Source organism: Pteropus vampyrus, unplaced genomic scaffold (genome assembly GCF_000151845.1).
Source record: "Pteropus vampyrus isolate Shadow unplaced genomic scaffold, Pvam_2.0 Scaffold215, whole genome shotgun sequence".
Classification (NCBI taxonomy): Eukaryota; Metazoa; Chordata; class Mammalia; order Chiroptera; family Pteropodidae; genus Pteropus; species Pteropus vampyrus.
The window spans coordinates 3,748,733-3,766,174 of record NW_011888996.1 but is presented as its reverse complement, the minus strand read 5'-3'; the positions used below and the strand labels follow the sequence as shown (position 1 = coordinate 3,766,174).

At 32.3% G+C, this 17,442-nt stretch overlaps 1 protein-coding gene across 8 annotated transcripts in view; it reads right to left on the bottom strand.

Annotated features, from left to right (window-relative positions):
* The window catches only part of LOC105300614 (vacuolar protein sorting-associated protein 13B-like), a 361,156-nt gene that overhangs the window by 156,913 nt on the left and 186,801 nt on the right, over positions 1-17,442 (bottom strand). For 6 of the 8 annotated variants that reach the window (XM_023538219.1, XM_023538222.1, XM_023538221.1 and 3 more), the window contains 2 exons: positions 7,652-7,786; positions 6,726-6,899 (listed from right to left, as the gene is read on the bottom strand). In XM_023538219.1, coding sequence (XP_023393987.1) covers positions 6,726-6,899; positions 7,652-7,786 — 309 coding nt within the window. Of the gene's footprint in view, positions 1-6,725; positions 6,900-7,651; positions 7,787-17,442 lie in introns of those variants that run through there. The other 2 variants (XM_023538225.1, XR_002783438.1) reach the window with 2 other exon arrangements.

Sequence of the window (17,442 nt, the reverse complement as noted above, 5' to 3'; positions counted from 1 at the left end):
AGTATGTATCGCCTTTAAAATAAGTAAACACATGTTTTAAATATACCTGTATATTCCCTTAATTACTATTCTAGGCAGAAATTTACATTTCTTGTACTTGAAAACATTGTACTGTGTTATTACAAGATATTTATTAATCTTCTTCCAAAAGCAATTAAAATCAAAATCCATTTTGCAAATATTTTACCAAACCTTTCATTGTGTTTGTGTGTGTGTGTGTGTGTGTGTGTGTATAAATGGTAAAAAAAAAATTTTAAGCAATTGGTAGGATAAAAAATTCTGTTCTACAAATGCAACATTCTGAAAAGGCTATGTCCTGGTAAACTATCATGATCCTTTAGAAATTCTTTATATTATGATTAAACATCACTTTGCTCCTATATTCCCACATCTAGTTCATATGGTAAAGAGATCAGTAAACTTATTTTTATGAGTAACATCTTTAACATTTGCTCCCCTTTCTGTGCTTGTGATTAAATGTAACATTTTGAAATCCCAAAGTTCTGAGAAAAACATAAATCCTTGTCTCACAGCTGCTGTTTGACTCTGGAAACACATGCATTTTCTTTTCAAGCATCTACCATCAAAACTCCCAAAGGACTTCGACTGGAGAACACCTGCATCTCTTCATTTAGTTTCAATAACAGAGTCTAAACTCCAAAATTACAAAAATAGACGCTCTGTTCAGCTGTAGTTACATTTTGCCCCTAATTCCCGTGAACAAAAATGCTAGGAGCATGAAATCATTCAGGCAAGCTCTGTCATCAAGAGGATAAGATTTTTTGCACCAGAAGCCCAGTGGGAACATGATAGAAAACTGGCAACAATTACAGATAAAGTACATAGCAAAGTCCTCGGGGAGGAAAGAGGAAATGTAATAAGATAGATGGGTATAATTTTTACACATTTATGCCCAAACCACAAATGTGAATTGTCTTTAATTGCTACAATATATAAGCATTCCCACTCATGTGTCCTGTCAAAAATACTAAAAACATAACTTCAAGGCAATTCACTTAATTCTACTCTGTAAGGAGAATTTTTTTGGAATAAAAAATGTTCCCCATAAATTAAAATTTACAATCTAAAATGCTGTCTCCATTTTAAAAACACCAAAAAATTCACCAATTCTGAATGGTTAAATAAGAGAGTATTTGCCAGTATGTTTTAATCAAAAAAGAGAACTACTCCCCAATTTAACTATGAATTTCCAGAGACTAGACTTGTAATTGTGACTTTGCTTTCCAGTAACAATCAAAAGTTGCCTATATTTGATGGGTAAAATATAAAATAACTTTAATATGACAATCTACTAAAGTTAAAACACTCATTTCTGAAACTGATTATACTGGAAAACAGGAAGAGTGGCTTAAACTGTATTTCATTAAAATGATATTTTAAGAGGAACACTTGTTTTCCATTATTTTATAGTAACATCATAATTATATACTGCTATCTTTCTGACCTTAAAAAATATTTTGCTTTTTATATAGTAAAAGTAAAAACACCATATTCATCTCAGTTAACTATATAGGTAACTATAGCTGAGCAGATACTTTAAAAGATATGCCCTTTATTAATAGTAGACCAAAATCGATTAGATGAAATTTCATAGGAATAAATGTGAAGTTTTTCATGTAAACTAATAAACTAATGTAGATATGTGAACTATGGAAAACTGCCTTACAGTAGTTTATGTGAAAGAGAACTCAGGTTTCCAGTGGCACATAAACTCAAGACAAATGTAACTAAATAGAAGTTCACTATACAAATCTGAGAAATATACTCTACTTTGTGCTATGTGGAGGATTGTGTTAAATTTTAAGAGACATTTTCAAACATGTAGTGAAGGTAATCAGTATGGCAATGAATCTGAAGACAAATTATATGGGAAATGACTAAAATAAATTTACTATGTTTAGCCTTACTATTCATTCAGTTTAAAAAAAAAAAAGTTTTGTAGAATATCAACCATATGCAAGGGAGAAAGAAAGTGCAATTGAACTAGTGTTGAAATTAATAGCATTAAGAGGGAAGTATGCCCATTAATTGAAATAGTGAATAATGAAGTATGAAAGGGGTGAGGGAATTTTATTGAGTTTACTTTTAAATGCAGCAGGCACCATTAAATAATACATAAGGATATGGTCAAGGGGTGGCTAAAATTTGCAGTCTGAATCTCAAAAGAAAATAAATGCACAGACAGATATAAACATATGGTTGACTGATGAAAACAGGAGTATTTTATTAGATCATCCAAATAAAAAGGACTAATACATAATCTTGGAAAGGACTGATATTTAAGGCACAAAGGAAAAAAAACATATTTGAAGAGGGAAATGAAGATGGTCCAGCAAGAATCAAGAATCATTGTTGTGGTGTCAAGAATTCTGAACCTAAAATTTTACCCTCCAACAGTGTCATGAATGCTATAGAAGAAAGAAGATTCCTGAGTCAAAGGACTGTATTATTCATGGCGCAGCAAGCAGCATGAATATCGATATATCTGCATCAGTACCCTTTGCTCCCTAGTTCCACAGAAGTAACAACAAAGATATATCCAGATGGATATCTGCACATGCAGTGTGATACATAATAAGTGATGAACCCTTGGTTAAGGAACCAAATCTTTTATAATGGACAGTAAGTAGCATGCCTTCCATTGTCTTCAAAGAGAGATACTGGATCTCTCTTCCAAGGCCCTTAATATACACACATCTCTGAAGAGATGTGTGTAGTCAGTACCTTCATTTACAAGATAAGCAAAAACACAGAAAGACCTATAGAGAGTTGTTTCTTAACACTTGAAAGCCAAGAGACTATGGTTTCTCTCTGGCAAATGCCGAAAAAAAGGATGAATACTGAGAAAGGGAAATGGAGTTAAGAATGATAAGATAATGGGTTTTGTCAGGTATATTTAATATTGATGTATTATTCAATGTCACTTTTAAGACTAAAACCAGACCAAGAAATGGAAGTTGCAGTCTAATGAACAGTGGATCTAATAGTAATTAGAACTGTCTAACAAATTAAGATACTGGTAGATATTCTCTCCAATGGTAGATATATGCAAAAGGAGAAGAAGAAGAAATAGAGAGAAGGGAAGAGGTTGCAATGTATTGAGAACTTACTATTTATCTGTCAAATACATTCGTACTATTGGCAATCTGTCATAAATGTTCATTTATTCATTCATTCAACAAATGATTTTTCAAGCTTTTCCTATGTGCCAGGTAATGTTAGGCCCTGGAGATAAAATAAGCAAACAGTAATTAACTCTGCTCTCACAGAACTCACTGCCAAATGGTGAAGACAGATAGCATTCAAGTCACACAACTATATAAATACACACTACCATTATGTGTTATGAAAAAAAAGTACAGTGAGCTATGAACATGAATGTAAAAGAGGTACTTAATCAAACTGGGAGGAAGGGAAAGGAGCATCAGGGAAGGCTTCCTTTAAGAAGTAGTCATCGAGCTAAGATCTTAAGACCAAGCTGGAATTAAACAGGTACAAGGTGAAAAGGTAAGCATAGTTTTGAGAATCCCAGACTAAAAAAACAGCATGTGCAAAAAGCATAATCACCATTGAGAAACTGAAAGAAAGAGATCTGAAGCAAAGGACTAACACTGGCTTAAAAATTGGAAACTGAAATGGATGACTTCTAAGTTCCTTTAATTCTAAGTTCATAGTACTTTGTGATCATTTTATATTTCTAAATAGCAGACACCTCCAAATTTATTTATGTATTAATACCAGGATTAACCAAGATTCAGAACATTTTAACAAGCAGAACTTGCTATAAATCATAGGCAAAATATAGCACAGGAAGAACAGCCAAAGTCTATATTTAAAAGATAAGGAAAGAAAAAGTTTAGAACCTATTTTAAAATAAATTACAAACATCAATTATAGTCATCAAGTGCTTCTACCTCTGAAGGAACCAAAGTAGCATCTAGTTTCTCTGTCTGACCCATAATACCTACACCAATGTAAGAAACAGAAGTGTCATTAAATGGTTTCTATGAATAGTAACAATGAATACAGTATGTGAGCTGGCCCACTAGACTCCCCACAAGAGGCTTCAGCTGCTTCACTGTAATCAGTCAGTCAAGTAGAGAATGCAACCAAAGGAAGAAGAGGGAAAAGTGAAAAGGTAGTTGCTAAGACTTCAAAGACAAAGCAATACCATCGCACCATGAAGTTTGGCTCTTTTGACAACGCTTAATATGAAGTAAGGAAGGAGATCTTCAAGTTAAGAACTTTTTAAGCTAGGAAATGAAATATCCAGCAATATGGATCCTAAGGTTATATGATAAATATAAATAGCCTAGGACAGTGGGAAAACATTATATAGTTAGAAGTCCCAGGTTCAAGTTCAGAATCTGACTTGCTAGGTACTTGGACAATTTTTAGGTCTCTATTTCCTCTTCAGTAAGACACAAATAACATTTGCTGTTCTGAATAGTCTTCTTTTGTAAACAAGTAAAGCATTTACATGAAAATGATTTTTAAATTGTAAAGTATTATTTTTATAATGAGTTTTACTAATACAATGAATTTTTTTTTCAGTAAGTACGTACTTCCCATTTATAAAGCTGTCCATTCCCTCACATTCTGAAATTAGAGTCAAAAAACTCTGCCTCTTTATACTAAGCTTCTCTCAAAACTCACTTCTATATAATATACTCAACATTTGCTGGCTCCAAGCTTTAATCCCCTGTCTTCAATTTGGGAGCATATGCAAAAAGACAAAATTTATCTGAGTGAGTATATGCATAAATTTATTTATAATTTGTCTATACTGTCAGTTATACACACACACATCCAATTTAAATCTTGTTACGGAACATAAAATTAATCAATATTATTTTAAACTAGCTTTAAAAATTAATACTTATGAGGTCTCTCATAACCATATCATAAATACCTAAGCCATGAATGTGGGTGGCAGTACCAAGGTGAATGGAAAATTTAAATATAAAAATGCTCTAAATCAAGTATGTGAATGTAGTTTAAGTAAAAACACATTATATTTTAGGATTAAAACATACCCAAAGGAGTATTTTCAAAGCACCAAATACATGATCACATTAAAATTTTACATGTAAATCCATAAACATATCACTAAACATAACATTAATGTTGAAGACTAAGTGAATTTCCTTAAGAGCAAGAAAAAAAAATGTAAAACTTTACCCTAAAAATATTGTAGGTATAATTTTTTATAATAGTTTACTTTTAGGCCAGTTTAATAAGTTACAAATGCAAATACATTTTTGGACCCCAGAAATGCATTTAAATTACAAAGAACAATATGCATATTGTTATGAGAAAGATGTGATTATTATTTAAATAAGCTTGACTCATTAATTCATTCTGTGCATATGGCAAAAGCAAAAACACAGAGTCCCTGTTCAACTTAAGAATATGTGGTATATACAAATAAGCTTATTCCCCCCTTCTTAGATATCAAAATTCTAACTAGACAATCTGGTCATTTTAATATCATTTCAATGACTTGATGAGTTTAAAACAAAACCTATCAAAAACTACTACTTGGATAATTACACAAAGGAGTTTACCAAATAGCATATTTAAGGGACACAATTAAATAGGCATTAACAAAACCCTGATGTTTATTTAACCACTGATCTCTTCTCTCTAAAAGAGGGGTTGGTTTACCTACCACATCTGGCCTTCCTCCTGTTTTTTGAATTAAAGTTTTATTGAAATACAGTCTCATCCATTCATTTACATATTGTCTATGGCTATTTTTATGCTATAACAGTGGAACTGTATAGTTGAGACAGAGTTGATATGGCCCACAAACTCTAAAATATAAGTTATATGGACCTTTACTAAAATGTTTATCAATCCCTACCTTAAAAGGTCGGTAAAATTATATCCATAGTCACAGTCTTAGTCTGGGTTTGGGCTCTACTCTTAGGCAACTATTTGAAACCACTTCCTCACTGACTAATTCTAAAGAAAAATTCAGGCTCCCTCTCCCGTATGCTTTTAAGAAATCAACATACAGCTATCTTATTTCTAGTTTCAGTGACTGACTATCATGGCTTTACTAACCACATACTGCTGTTACTGGTCTCTACTAACCATAATTTATTTCCCCCAGTTTTCTTTGATCTTTCTGGTATCTCCTCTCAACATGATAGGTATGGCTCCACTATTCCGGTATTGAATAAAATAAGACAGATTACAGGCAAAATGCTGCTAGAAAATAATGTAAGTCTAAGAAATAAGATACTGGCCTCTGAGTTTTTTTCTTAGTTCCACCAGCAACATCTTTTCCTTTTTGCAAAACTACAAAAAGCCTAAACACCTAACTTTAATATGGCAAACTGTGGGTAACAAAGTACTACTATCTTATGAAAAATACTTTTTCTTTCCAGTGTTTTAAATTTCTTTTCTTCCTTTCTACATACTGCACGATATGGTATATTTTAAAACTCAGTTGAACTTAGTAGTCATGAATCTAAGACTGTTATACATAAAACTGAATTTTATCTCTCATAAAATAAAATCATTATTGCTAATAAACACATCGTTTATCAAAAATGACACAAAAATACTTCATTTGTCTCTTCAAAGAGCACAACTACAGAGAGTACAATGGATACAAAATGTTTTTTAGAAGTCGAAATTTGAAAGCCTTACTAGAAAATAAAATGCAAAATGAGTGAATAAAAGTTTGCACTTACCAGAATTATGGCAGTAGTCCATATACTGAGGAACTTGGACTGTGAAGGCTATCAAATCTGGAGCTAAGAGAGACTCTGGTTTTCTACTCTCATTGAGCCACTTGCTGCTGTGAAGATCTTTAGTGTCAGAAGGACCTTGAAGCAATGGAATCAACTTCTCTTTTCCACTGTCACCTAAACAGACACATTAGTGAAAAATATCTTATATAATATAGAAATAGTTTAAGGATGCATGATCTTAAAATATACTAACAACATTTCAACTATATTTGGTAATTTTAGCTGTACATTTAGTTATACCCTAAAAAAATATGACTGATAAAATTAAAAGCATTTTTAATTCTTAAAAATTAAGTTTTAGTATTTATCTACTCAGTGTAGAACATGTTTAGAAAAGCTCATAAAAGGAAACAAAATGAACACAGTTTTAAATATTCATTGAAACCTATACCTCTTTAAACTTATCCAGAAATTTAGTTTGCACTGAAAAAAAATAAATTATGAATAGTTTAAGGGAAATATTATGAATAAAGTATTGGTAGGAAGGTGAAATCAATTATGACCTCAAACTGAAAAACAGCTGGGTTTTCTGTTTAATTTTACTAACAACATTTTAATTTTTAAGTGTCACATATATCTATACCTCCTATTCTCCCAAAAAGTATAAGAATAAACTTTAATTTTTCTCCCTCAGAACGATTCTTAAAACTATGTAGTTTTTCCCTTAAACAAAAATTAATTTATTAAAATAAAGAAGTATCATCTTGGCACAATTAATAAAATTTTTTAAGTAAAATAAAAAAATTTAAAACCTCTGATTCATAGGAACAATGAGTAAATTCTTGTTTCAGCAACGCTCCTTGTAAAATACAAGGCCAATTCTCCTATACAGGCAATAAAGTTTTACACGGTCCAGCTGCACATACCTGGGGCTTTGGCACAAATTTTTATTGATCCCATGGTCCCAGAGGCGCATTTGACCAATGATGTGCTGCAGTACTTCAATTCAACATTCTGGATTGAGCCCTCAAGAGTTGGCAGGGGATTCTTAGATTTCACACCTAATAAAAGAAAACTGCAAATGTACTAGCCGATTGAATTTAAATAATTTTTATACTCCTTCACCAAGGCATTTAAACTTAATTATACTTTAATTATCTACCTCAGATGTTCTTACAGTATTTGCGTTAGGTTTCATAGTTTAGTGTTTAGGAGGTGAAAGGATGCAATTTAAAATAAATGAGCTGAACTCTCATAACTATACTCATATCGTCAGCTCTTGATTAGTAAAGCTCAAGAAATAAAAGTAAATATTTTAAGCAAAAATTTATTTTAAAAACAGGAGATATTAAAAATCATATTTAGTTTTAGAATACAGAGTAAGATTTTTATTTTTGAAACAAATTTAACTTAATATAAATTGAGTTTCATTTAGGCAGAGACATTTAATTTAAACAGGGCATTTCTAGAGTAAACGGACTTTTCAAAATATCTTCGTCAGGTGGAGCGAGGAGAGAAACAAGGTAACTTGAAACAGCTCTTACGTTAAAATGCAATAATAGCTTATAAGCAAAATTGCCATCCTGTGTGTAGATCAAGAAAAAAAGGATTCTATATCAATTAACGAAACTAGTGGATATTAACATCTCTATTATATGCAACTTGGGGAAGGGCATAAACACACAGAAGGGAATAATCACCATAAATAAATGGTAGACAAAACTTTATTCAAAAGAGAGAAACTCATTTTGGCCCTGAAGAGTAGGTGAGATTAAACAGGCAGAGAAACTTTAAGATTACTGACAACATTGCAGACCACTAAAATGACGGCAATGATGAACAACTCCAACCAACTAACATTTACATTTACTGAGGACTTGTGTGTTGTGCACATTTCTCATTCAATCTTCACAACAGGCCTATAACAAAGATGTTTATTATCCTCATTTTCAGATTAAGGTATAATGAATTAGAGGTGTTAAGTAATTTTTACTCAAAGTCCAGTACTTAGTGAAAATGTTTTGTACAATTTGATCTTATCACATAAGACTTTACAACTTATTTTGCCTATATTCATGAACATCTACCAATATAATTTCCCATCTTTTCACAATTTCCCATTTGGTCAAATATATATTATCTTTCATACTTATCTGAACTTCCTTTCAGCAGAACTATGTATGAATAATTAAGAAAACCATAAATTTTGTGATATATATATTAAACATTATTCTGAAATCTTTTATCTCAAACTTTAGTGTGTTCAAGAAGCCCCATAATACTCCAAGAATCTTCCTGAGATGAGGTCCAGGAATCTGAAGTAAAATTAACACACTACATGATCTGCAAATGGTTAAAGGACATCAACTGAAGAAAACACCTTCTCATACTAATCTTTACTTCAGAAGGACCTATTAATTTACTAATTTCTATTTGGTTGTTAAATAAACGTGTATAGACTAGTTGCTACTTTCCAATATTCACCACTTGTGTTGTTTCCATTTGAAGTAATATCTACTATCCTCAAAGCAGGAGTCTAAAATGTTGTTTATTTATATATTTTTATCATTTTATCAGATTTTTATCAGATTCTAAAAACCCATAACTTAAAAAACGTAAGCCAATATCTCAGAAAATTAAGTGGTATCAACAATACTTAAATAAATAGTAGCAGTAATAGTAGTAACAGTAGAACTTGTTATTATAGCACCTAATATTCACTCAGTACTAAGGCTATGCACTATGCCTAGTTTATTTTATTTATCCATCATCTTCCCACCCACCCATCCCCCCCAAAAAGCAGTAGCTGTTATTATTCCATTTTACATGTGGGAAAACCAAGACTTAGAGAAATAAAGGTTTTGTCCAAGGTTCAAGTCAGAAAGTAACAAGGCCTGAGTCATATTTGTCCTTTCAAGAAAGCAAGCTGAACTACCCTACATATCTAACACCTACTGTAGTAGTAGGAAATTATAATTAGTGAATAGTTTATCCTACTCCAATCATTAGGTTAGATGCTGAGAGGGATAAAATAACAAACTAATACCCTCCCTTAGCCCTCAAGTCCCCATTGTCAGACTCTCATTCTGTGCCAATTTTTCAAAAATATAAAGAACCAAGATAGTGGTAAGCAGATAAGAGCTACTGAAAGATATTTTAAAGGGTTGCTGGTGGTGTTCAAAACTAAAAAACTGAATTAGTTTCTGGCAAGAAAATGAATACAAATAGGAAGAAATGGATTTGTTTTTAAATTATTTTATAACACTGCTTCTTTCATAGCTTACCAAGTTTAGGACTCTACCTTAAATCACAAATGGTAAATCTTTGTTAATATCTAATGCATGTTATACATAAGACTCTTATAAGAAGTTGCTTAAAATCTCTTCTAATAAAAACCTCATGTACCTGTATAAAGCATCTTGGTTTAGACAAATACTATCAAGAAGTTAGCTCACATGTTTATGATCAGTTACAATTCTCAGATATTTTAAAACCTGTTTTAATAACTAAAACAACATTATGCATAATTTCTCCCTAAGAAATGCTTTTTTAATAATTTGTTCTTATTGGCTTAAGCTAATATTTTTTTAAAATAAATTATAGTTATCTCTTGATAGATTTCAACAACAAAGAAAAATTGCTAGTAAAAAACAATCTTGGTAATATAAACTATAGATTTTGGGTGATTATGATGTGTAAATGTAGGTTCATCGACTGTAACAAATGTACCACTGATGGGGAATGTTGATATCGAGAGTTGCTATGCAGGTGTGGGGGCAGAAGGTACATGGAACTCTCTGTATCTACCCCTCAATTTTGCTGTGAACCTAAAAACTACTCTAAAAAAAAAAGTTTTAATAACTTTGGTTTTTTTTCCACTCTACCCTCAAATCATAATTTGTAAAACCTCCCAAATATAAGCACGATAAAGGTAGAGAGAAGCAAGAGTATTGGCATTAAACAACTCAGGGCGCCATTAACATTATGTGCTACATGAATGCTGCTTCCAGAAATTGTGAAAGAAAATCTGCTAGGGATGTTAACTGGTGAAACAAAAAAGGCAAAAGCTCTGAAACTAAAAAAGCATGGCTTTGGATATAGGCAGCATTACTTATCCAATAATTGGGTAGTTTAAGGAAAGGCACTATTTATTGTTGTTACATGTGGAAGCCAGAATACTATAGTTACTGTTCAACGTATTTAACTCTTAAAAATCAGCTAAACTTTATACAGAACTTAATTTAGAGAAAAGGTAGAATATTTTGATAAAATGTACAGTCAGCTGACATGAGCCAATAGGACAACCACAAGGACAGTGACACTTGAAATAATGTCTTTATAAAGCACTCTCACATAAATTTATTCAAATACTGCTGTCACAGTCCACTTGAGGAAGGGAAGAGGGAATCCTTAAGGCACTGCAATTGAAATACAATTTTATATTGCACACACTATCAATGAAATAATCTAAAAGTACTGAATTTTTATAATATAATATAAAATAATGCACTATTATTTCTTCTCCTTGTAGTACTTGCCTGAAAAATATCAACTTCTAACACATTCTTAGTTCTGTGTTGCAGCATTAACCCAGATTCTTTTTCCACCAACTTTCTTGCCTGCCATGATTCTTCCATTCTCACTGAGACCTTAATCTTCAGTGTCAACTCCCCAGTGTTGAGGTGTTGAGTAAAGAATTTATGATTCTCCTGTAATGATCGTCTTCAAATTAAAAGATGAACTAATTTGTTTAAGCCAAAAAAAAAAAAAGATGAACTAATGACAATCGTCTGTATATCTGTGTAGAAGTAAAGAATTAAGAAACCAAACTACATGCAAGTTTACCTCTGTTCCCTCCTTAACCATCACCAAAAGACTGTTAATAAAAAAATTTTAGGGCCCTAAACCAACGAAGATATGAAAATGAAAAGACAAGAATTGAATGTGCAGCTCACAAAGAGGCAAGAACTGTCATCAAAATTTTTAAAGATGGTTATCTCATGAACAAGTAGCAAGAAGATGACAGAGTAGAACAGAGAAATGTGCCTGTGGGTAATTAAACTAAGAAGATAAGAATTAAAGAAACCAGGTAGGTAGTTCAGAGGTCAGAAATGCAGATGAAGCTAAAAAGATGAGTAATGGCTAAAAGTCTAATGACTATGGATTCTTTCCCTTAATTCATGCAGCCATGCAACTACCTCACCATTCATTCTGGTAAAAGACTGAAGGATTCACACTGGAGAGGTTAAACCAGAAAAACTTTGGACTAAGGGATACAAACAAAGAGTCCATGCTAAAAATAAGGGATTGTCTAAAAAGCTATATGGAGAATGTGTACTGGTTAATGAGATCTCCTTTTCTTTTACTAAGAATGCTGAATGTCAGGCTTATAACCTCCAGGAAAGAAATGGAAGGATTTCTCTTTGTGGAAAGTGGCTAATCCACAAAAAAGAAACCGGAGATAATGATAACTGATCCCCCCCACCACCAAAAAAGGAGTTAGGGTCCAATTCCCCTCCATTGACACCAGCCATTCAACAACCTCCAACTTTAAACAGAGGTTTAGTACTTTATTCTACAATATAAAGAACCATCAGTTATTAGGTAGAAATCACTAACATGAAAGGTAGAGATGACACACACACACACACACACATACACACACACACACACACACACACACACACACACACAGAAAAGGAACTTGGGGTAAACAGAAAATATCAGGAACAGAAAACTTAAAATGATAACAACTATCCCCAGAGATAGTACAGAAAATATAACAACAAGAACAAGATGTTTACTTAAATTTTTCAAAGAACAAAAAGAGATCTTAGAAATTAAAAACATATTAATTCTCCTTAAATTAATAGAAAAATTGAAAAATAAACTTGAGAAAAGCTACCATAAATTAAAACAAAAAGTCCCAAGAGATTGAAAATGGGAGAGAAATAACATTAAAATTAAAGGATCAGCAAAACAAATATCTTAAAACAAAAAGTTCTAGAAAGAATTATTAAAACAAAGTGGAGAAAAATCATCAAAGAAATAATTCAAGATTCCCCCAAACTGACAGGAGTTTCAAATTAAAACGGTATACCATACATCCAGCACAACAAATGAAAAAACATACACATAAAACTCTACCACCTGAACATCTAGGTTAAAGCAAAGTTCCTAAAACTTCTCAGATAAAAAACAAAGAAATACATTAAAGCAGAAATTGGTAATATACAAACACACAACATACAATTAGAATGGTGTCAAACTTCTCAACAGTAATACTGGAAACAAGAAGACAATACAGCAATGCTTTTTAAATTATGTAGGAAAATGATTCTCAATCTATAAATCTATACACAGCCAAACTATTAATCACATATGAAGTTAGAATAAAGATTCTTTCGGACATGCCAGATCTGGAAAATGTTTATTTCCTCTGCTGGAAAGATAACTAGGAAATTGTGTTCCATCAAAAAGAAGGAGTAAATCAGGAAAGAATAACATGTGATCCAAGAAACAGGAAATTCAATATAAAAGAGAATTCCTAAGACTATGATAAAGGAAACTTTAAGACATTCCTATAGTAGGACTAGAAGCAAATATGACTGAAATAGGAGGAAAATCAAAATAATAATTACAAAAATTAAAACTAATTATCTCTTGTGTTTGAACATATTAAGAGGAGACTTATGATTCTGTAAGAGTTTGGGGTAATCAACATTAACCAGCCAAAAATAAAAGGCAGTTATAAACACTAAGAATAAAAGTTGCATGAGAAAAAAAATATTTAATGCAAGTATATTATAATTCATACATGTATAACCAAAATACATTAATAGTGATACAATTTAAGCAAAAATTGTGATATAATTATATTAGCTAATTCAGGGGGAAGGAAGAATAGAGATAAAGACAATAAGCATTGGTCCTAAAAGCTAAAGCCTATTTGGTAGGCAAAGTAATGTCCCTTCCCCAGAAAAATGCCCACATCTTAATCCCCGGACCTTTGAATATGTTACTTTATACAGCAAAGGAAAATTAAGGTTGCAGATGGAATTAATGTCACTATTCGGCTGATTTGAAATAGTTTATCCTGCAGCATCCAGTTGGACCCCATGTAATCACCAGTCCCTAAAAGTGAAAGAAGTAGGCAGAAGAGGAGAGTCAAAGAAAGACATGTAATGACAGAAGCACTGTCATAGAAAGGCTCTTGCTGGCTTTGAAGATGAAAGATGAGAGCTATAGAACAAGGAATGCAGGTGGCCTACAGGTAGAAAAGGCAAGCAAACTCTTGTGGTAGCAGAGAAGTATGTAGATATTATCTAAACATGGAAGATAAGAAAACTACAATATAAGCATTTTATTTAGAAATTTAGAGGTAAATATCTAAGAATAAGCTGAAAATGACTGCCTCGAAAAAGCAGTGAAGCTTAAACAGGGGCCCAGAAGACAGCCCTTTTTGTTACAAGGTTTGCAAGACTATAATTTAACAAAATAAAAGGTCATTCAGGACACTCAAGCAATCAGGACATACGCTAGATACACAAAAATAATAAAATCACTGGATAGTGAACCAATCATAAAGATTTCTTAAAGAGGGAAGAGGTAAATTCTTTAAGAGTATGCACTGAAGGACTAGGCATCTTTGCAGAGTTATTAAGGAATATTACACAAAATAACAATAGCAAAGCACTTCCAAAAGGTTGATATCATAGTAAAAGATAAGCATTATCCTTTCAATGGAAGAATAAAGGGAGAAAGTGAAATGAAAGGAAGATTTATCACATAAGAAGAAAGTGGAAGTCTGAACAAAAGTGCCTGGGTAGGTAAGAACAAATAAGAGGTGTAACCAAAAGGCTGCCTAAAGCTAAGACTCAGCAGGTGACAAAAAAATGCAAATGGCTCCCTATGATAACACAAGCAAATAGAGACAGCAAACTTAAAAGGTCATGGTTGTTTTGTTATTATTGTTTCTAATGATTTTGTTATTTTTAACATGAAAAAGCAAATGAAGTGACATTCTAGGATTAAGCCAAAATAGCTGGGTAAAAAAAAAAAAAATCACTTAACATTTTCAACAGAATATACAATATAACCATTGAACTATAACCAATTAATAAGTGTGAAATAAAAAGTAATCTCAGAATCGTAGTTTGCAGTAATATTTAGGTAACGGAAAAGAACTTTAAATATTCACAAGGAACAAAATAGTCTTACTTTTCATTGTTCCACCCCTACTTGCATCTCAGCAATCCCTGTCCATATTTTCATTACTAGCAAAAAGAGAGTAAACAAATATTTACCAACCAACATATATCTACAGATCTGCTTCTCTGATTCTTAACTTTTAACATCAATGATGGCAAATAAATATTTGACAAGTAGACTCAGCTCCATACTGACAGAATGATAAAGAGATAACCTTAATTTAAAGCAATATATTCTGCCAGCTGGTTTATGACATAATTGTAATATAAAAATGAACAAAATAAAATTTGCTTCTAATTCTAAATTTCTATGAATCAAAGTTTTACTCCTACCATTTCTGTCATACTAACCATGTACATTACTTGAAAACTAATTTGCATTATTAAGAATTAACGTGCTCCAAAATAAGTTAGACAGAGAAAGATAAACACCATGTGATTTCACTGACATGCAGAATCCAAGGAACAGAAAGAACAAAGAGAAAACAGACCTACAAATATAGAGGACAATAGGTGATGGCCAGAGGGGTGGGTGGTTGGGAGAAATCGGTGAAGTGTTAAAGAAGTACATATTAGTAGTATAGAGGGTCACAGGGATGGGGAGCATGGCATAGGGAATGCGGACAGCAGTAAGGTAATGGCTATGTGTAGAGCCAGAGGGAAGACAGAGCAATCAGGGAGATTGTTTCATAAACTATATAAATGTTTAACCAATATACTGTATACTTGAAATGAATGAATGAATGAATGAATGAATGGTCTACCTAAAAAAATGAATTTTAAAACAAAAGCTATAATAGACCAAAAATGGCATTACAAAATGATAAATCGATAAATCAAGAAGACATAACACCCCATTGACACCAATGGACAGATCTTCCAGGCAAAGAATCAACAAGGAAACAATAGGCCTAAAAGACACACTAGAACAGATAGACTTAATAGATATTCTCAGAGTAGTTTACCCCAAAGCAGCAAAATATACATTCTTCTCAAGGAACATTTTCAAGGAAAGACCACATGTTAGGACATAAATCAAGTCTCAATAAATTTAACAAGACTGAAATCATATCAACCATCTTCTCTGATCACAATGGTATGAAACTAGATATCAACTACAAGAAAAAAACTGAAAATACACAAACACATGGAGGCTAAATAACATACTACTAAATAATGAATGGGTTATTAATGAGATCATGGAAGAAATCAAAAAATATCCAGAGACAAATAAAAATGAAAACATGACTCAAAACTTATGGGACACAGCGAAAGCAGTCCTAACAGGGAAATTCATAGCAACACAGGCCTATCTCAAGAAACAAAAGCTGAAATAAACAATCTAACCTTACAATTAAAAGAATTAGAAAAAGAACAGCAAACAAAGCTCAAAGTGAATAGAAAGAAGGAAATTAGAAAGAGCAGAGTGGAAAGAAATGAAATAGAGTCTAGAAAAACAATACAAAAGATTAATGAAACCAAGAGCTGGTTCTTTGAAAGGATAAACAAAACTGACATACCCTTAGCCAGACTCATCAAGGAAAAAAGAGAAAGGACTCAAATAAATAAAATCAGAAATGAAAGAGAAGAAATAACCACAGACTCCACAGAAATACAATGGACCATAAGAAAATACTACGAGCAATTACACACCAACAAACTGGACAATCTGGAAGAAATGGACACATTCCTAGAAACATACAATCTCTCAAAATAGTCAAGAAGAAACAGAAAATCTGAACCGACCAATTACCACCAATGAAATAGAATCAGTAATGAAAAACCTCCCCAAAAAAACAAAATTCTGGACCAGATGGCTTCATATGAGAATTTTACCAAACATTCAAAGAAGAATTATGACCTATTCTCAAACTATTCCAAAATATTCAAGAAGAGGGAAAGCTACCTGACCCCTTTTATGAGGCCACCATACCTTGATTCCAAAACCAGGCAAAGACACTACAAAAAAAGAAAACTATAGGCCAATATCTCTTATGAACACTGATGCAAAAATCCTCAACAAAATATTAGCAAATCGAATCCAGCAATACATTAAAAATATCATACACCACGATCCAGTTGGATTTATTCCTGGGATGCAAGGTTGGTTCAATATCTGCAAATCAATTAATGTTATACACCACATTAACAAATCGAAAGATAAAAACCATATGATCATATTAATAGATGCAGAAAAAGCATTCGACAAAATCCAGCAGCCATTTATGATAAAAACTCTCAGCAAAGTGGGAATAGAGGGAATATACCTCACATAACAAAGGCCATATATGACAAACCTTCAGCTACCATCATACTCAATGGGAAAAGACAAAAAGCATTTTCCTTAAGATCAGGAACAAGATAAGGATGCTCACTTTCACCACTCCTCTTCGACATTGTATTGGAAGTCTTAGCCACAGAAATAAGACAAGAAAAAGACATAAAAGGCATCCAAATTAGAAAGGAAGAAGTAAAAGTCCCGTTATTTGCTGATGACATGATAGTGT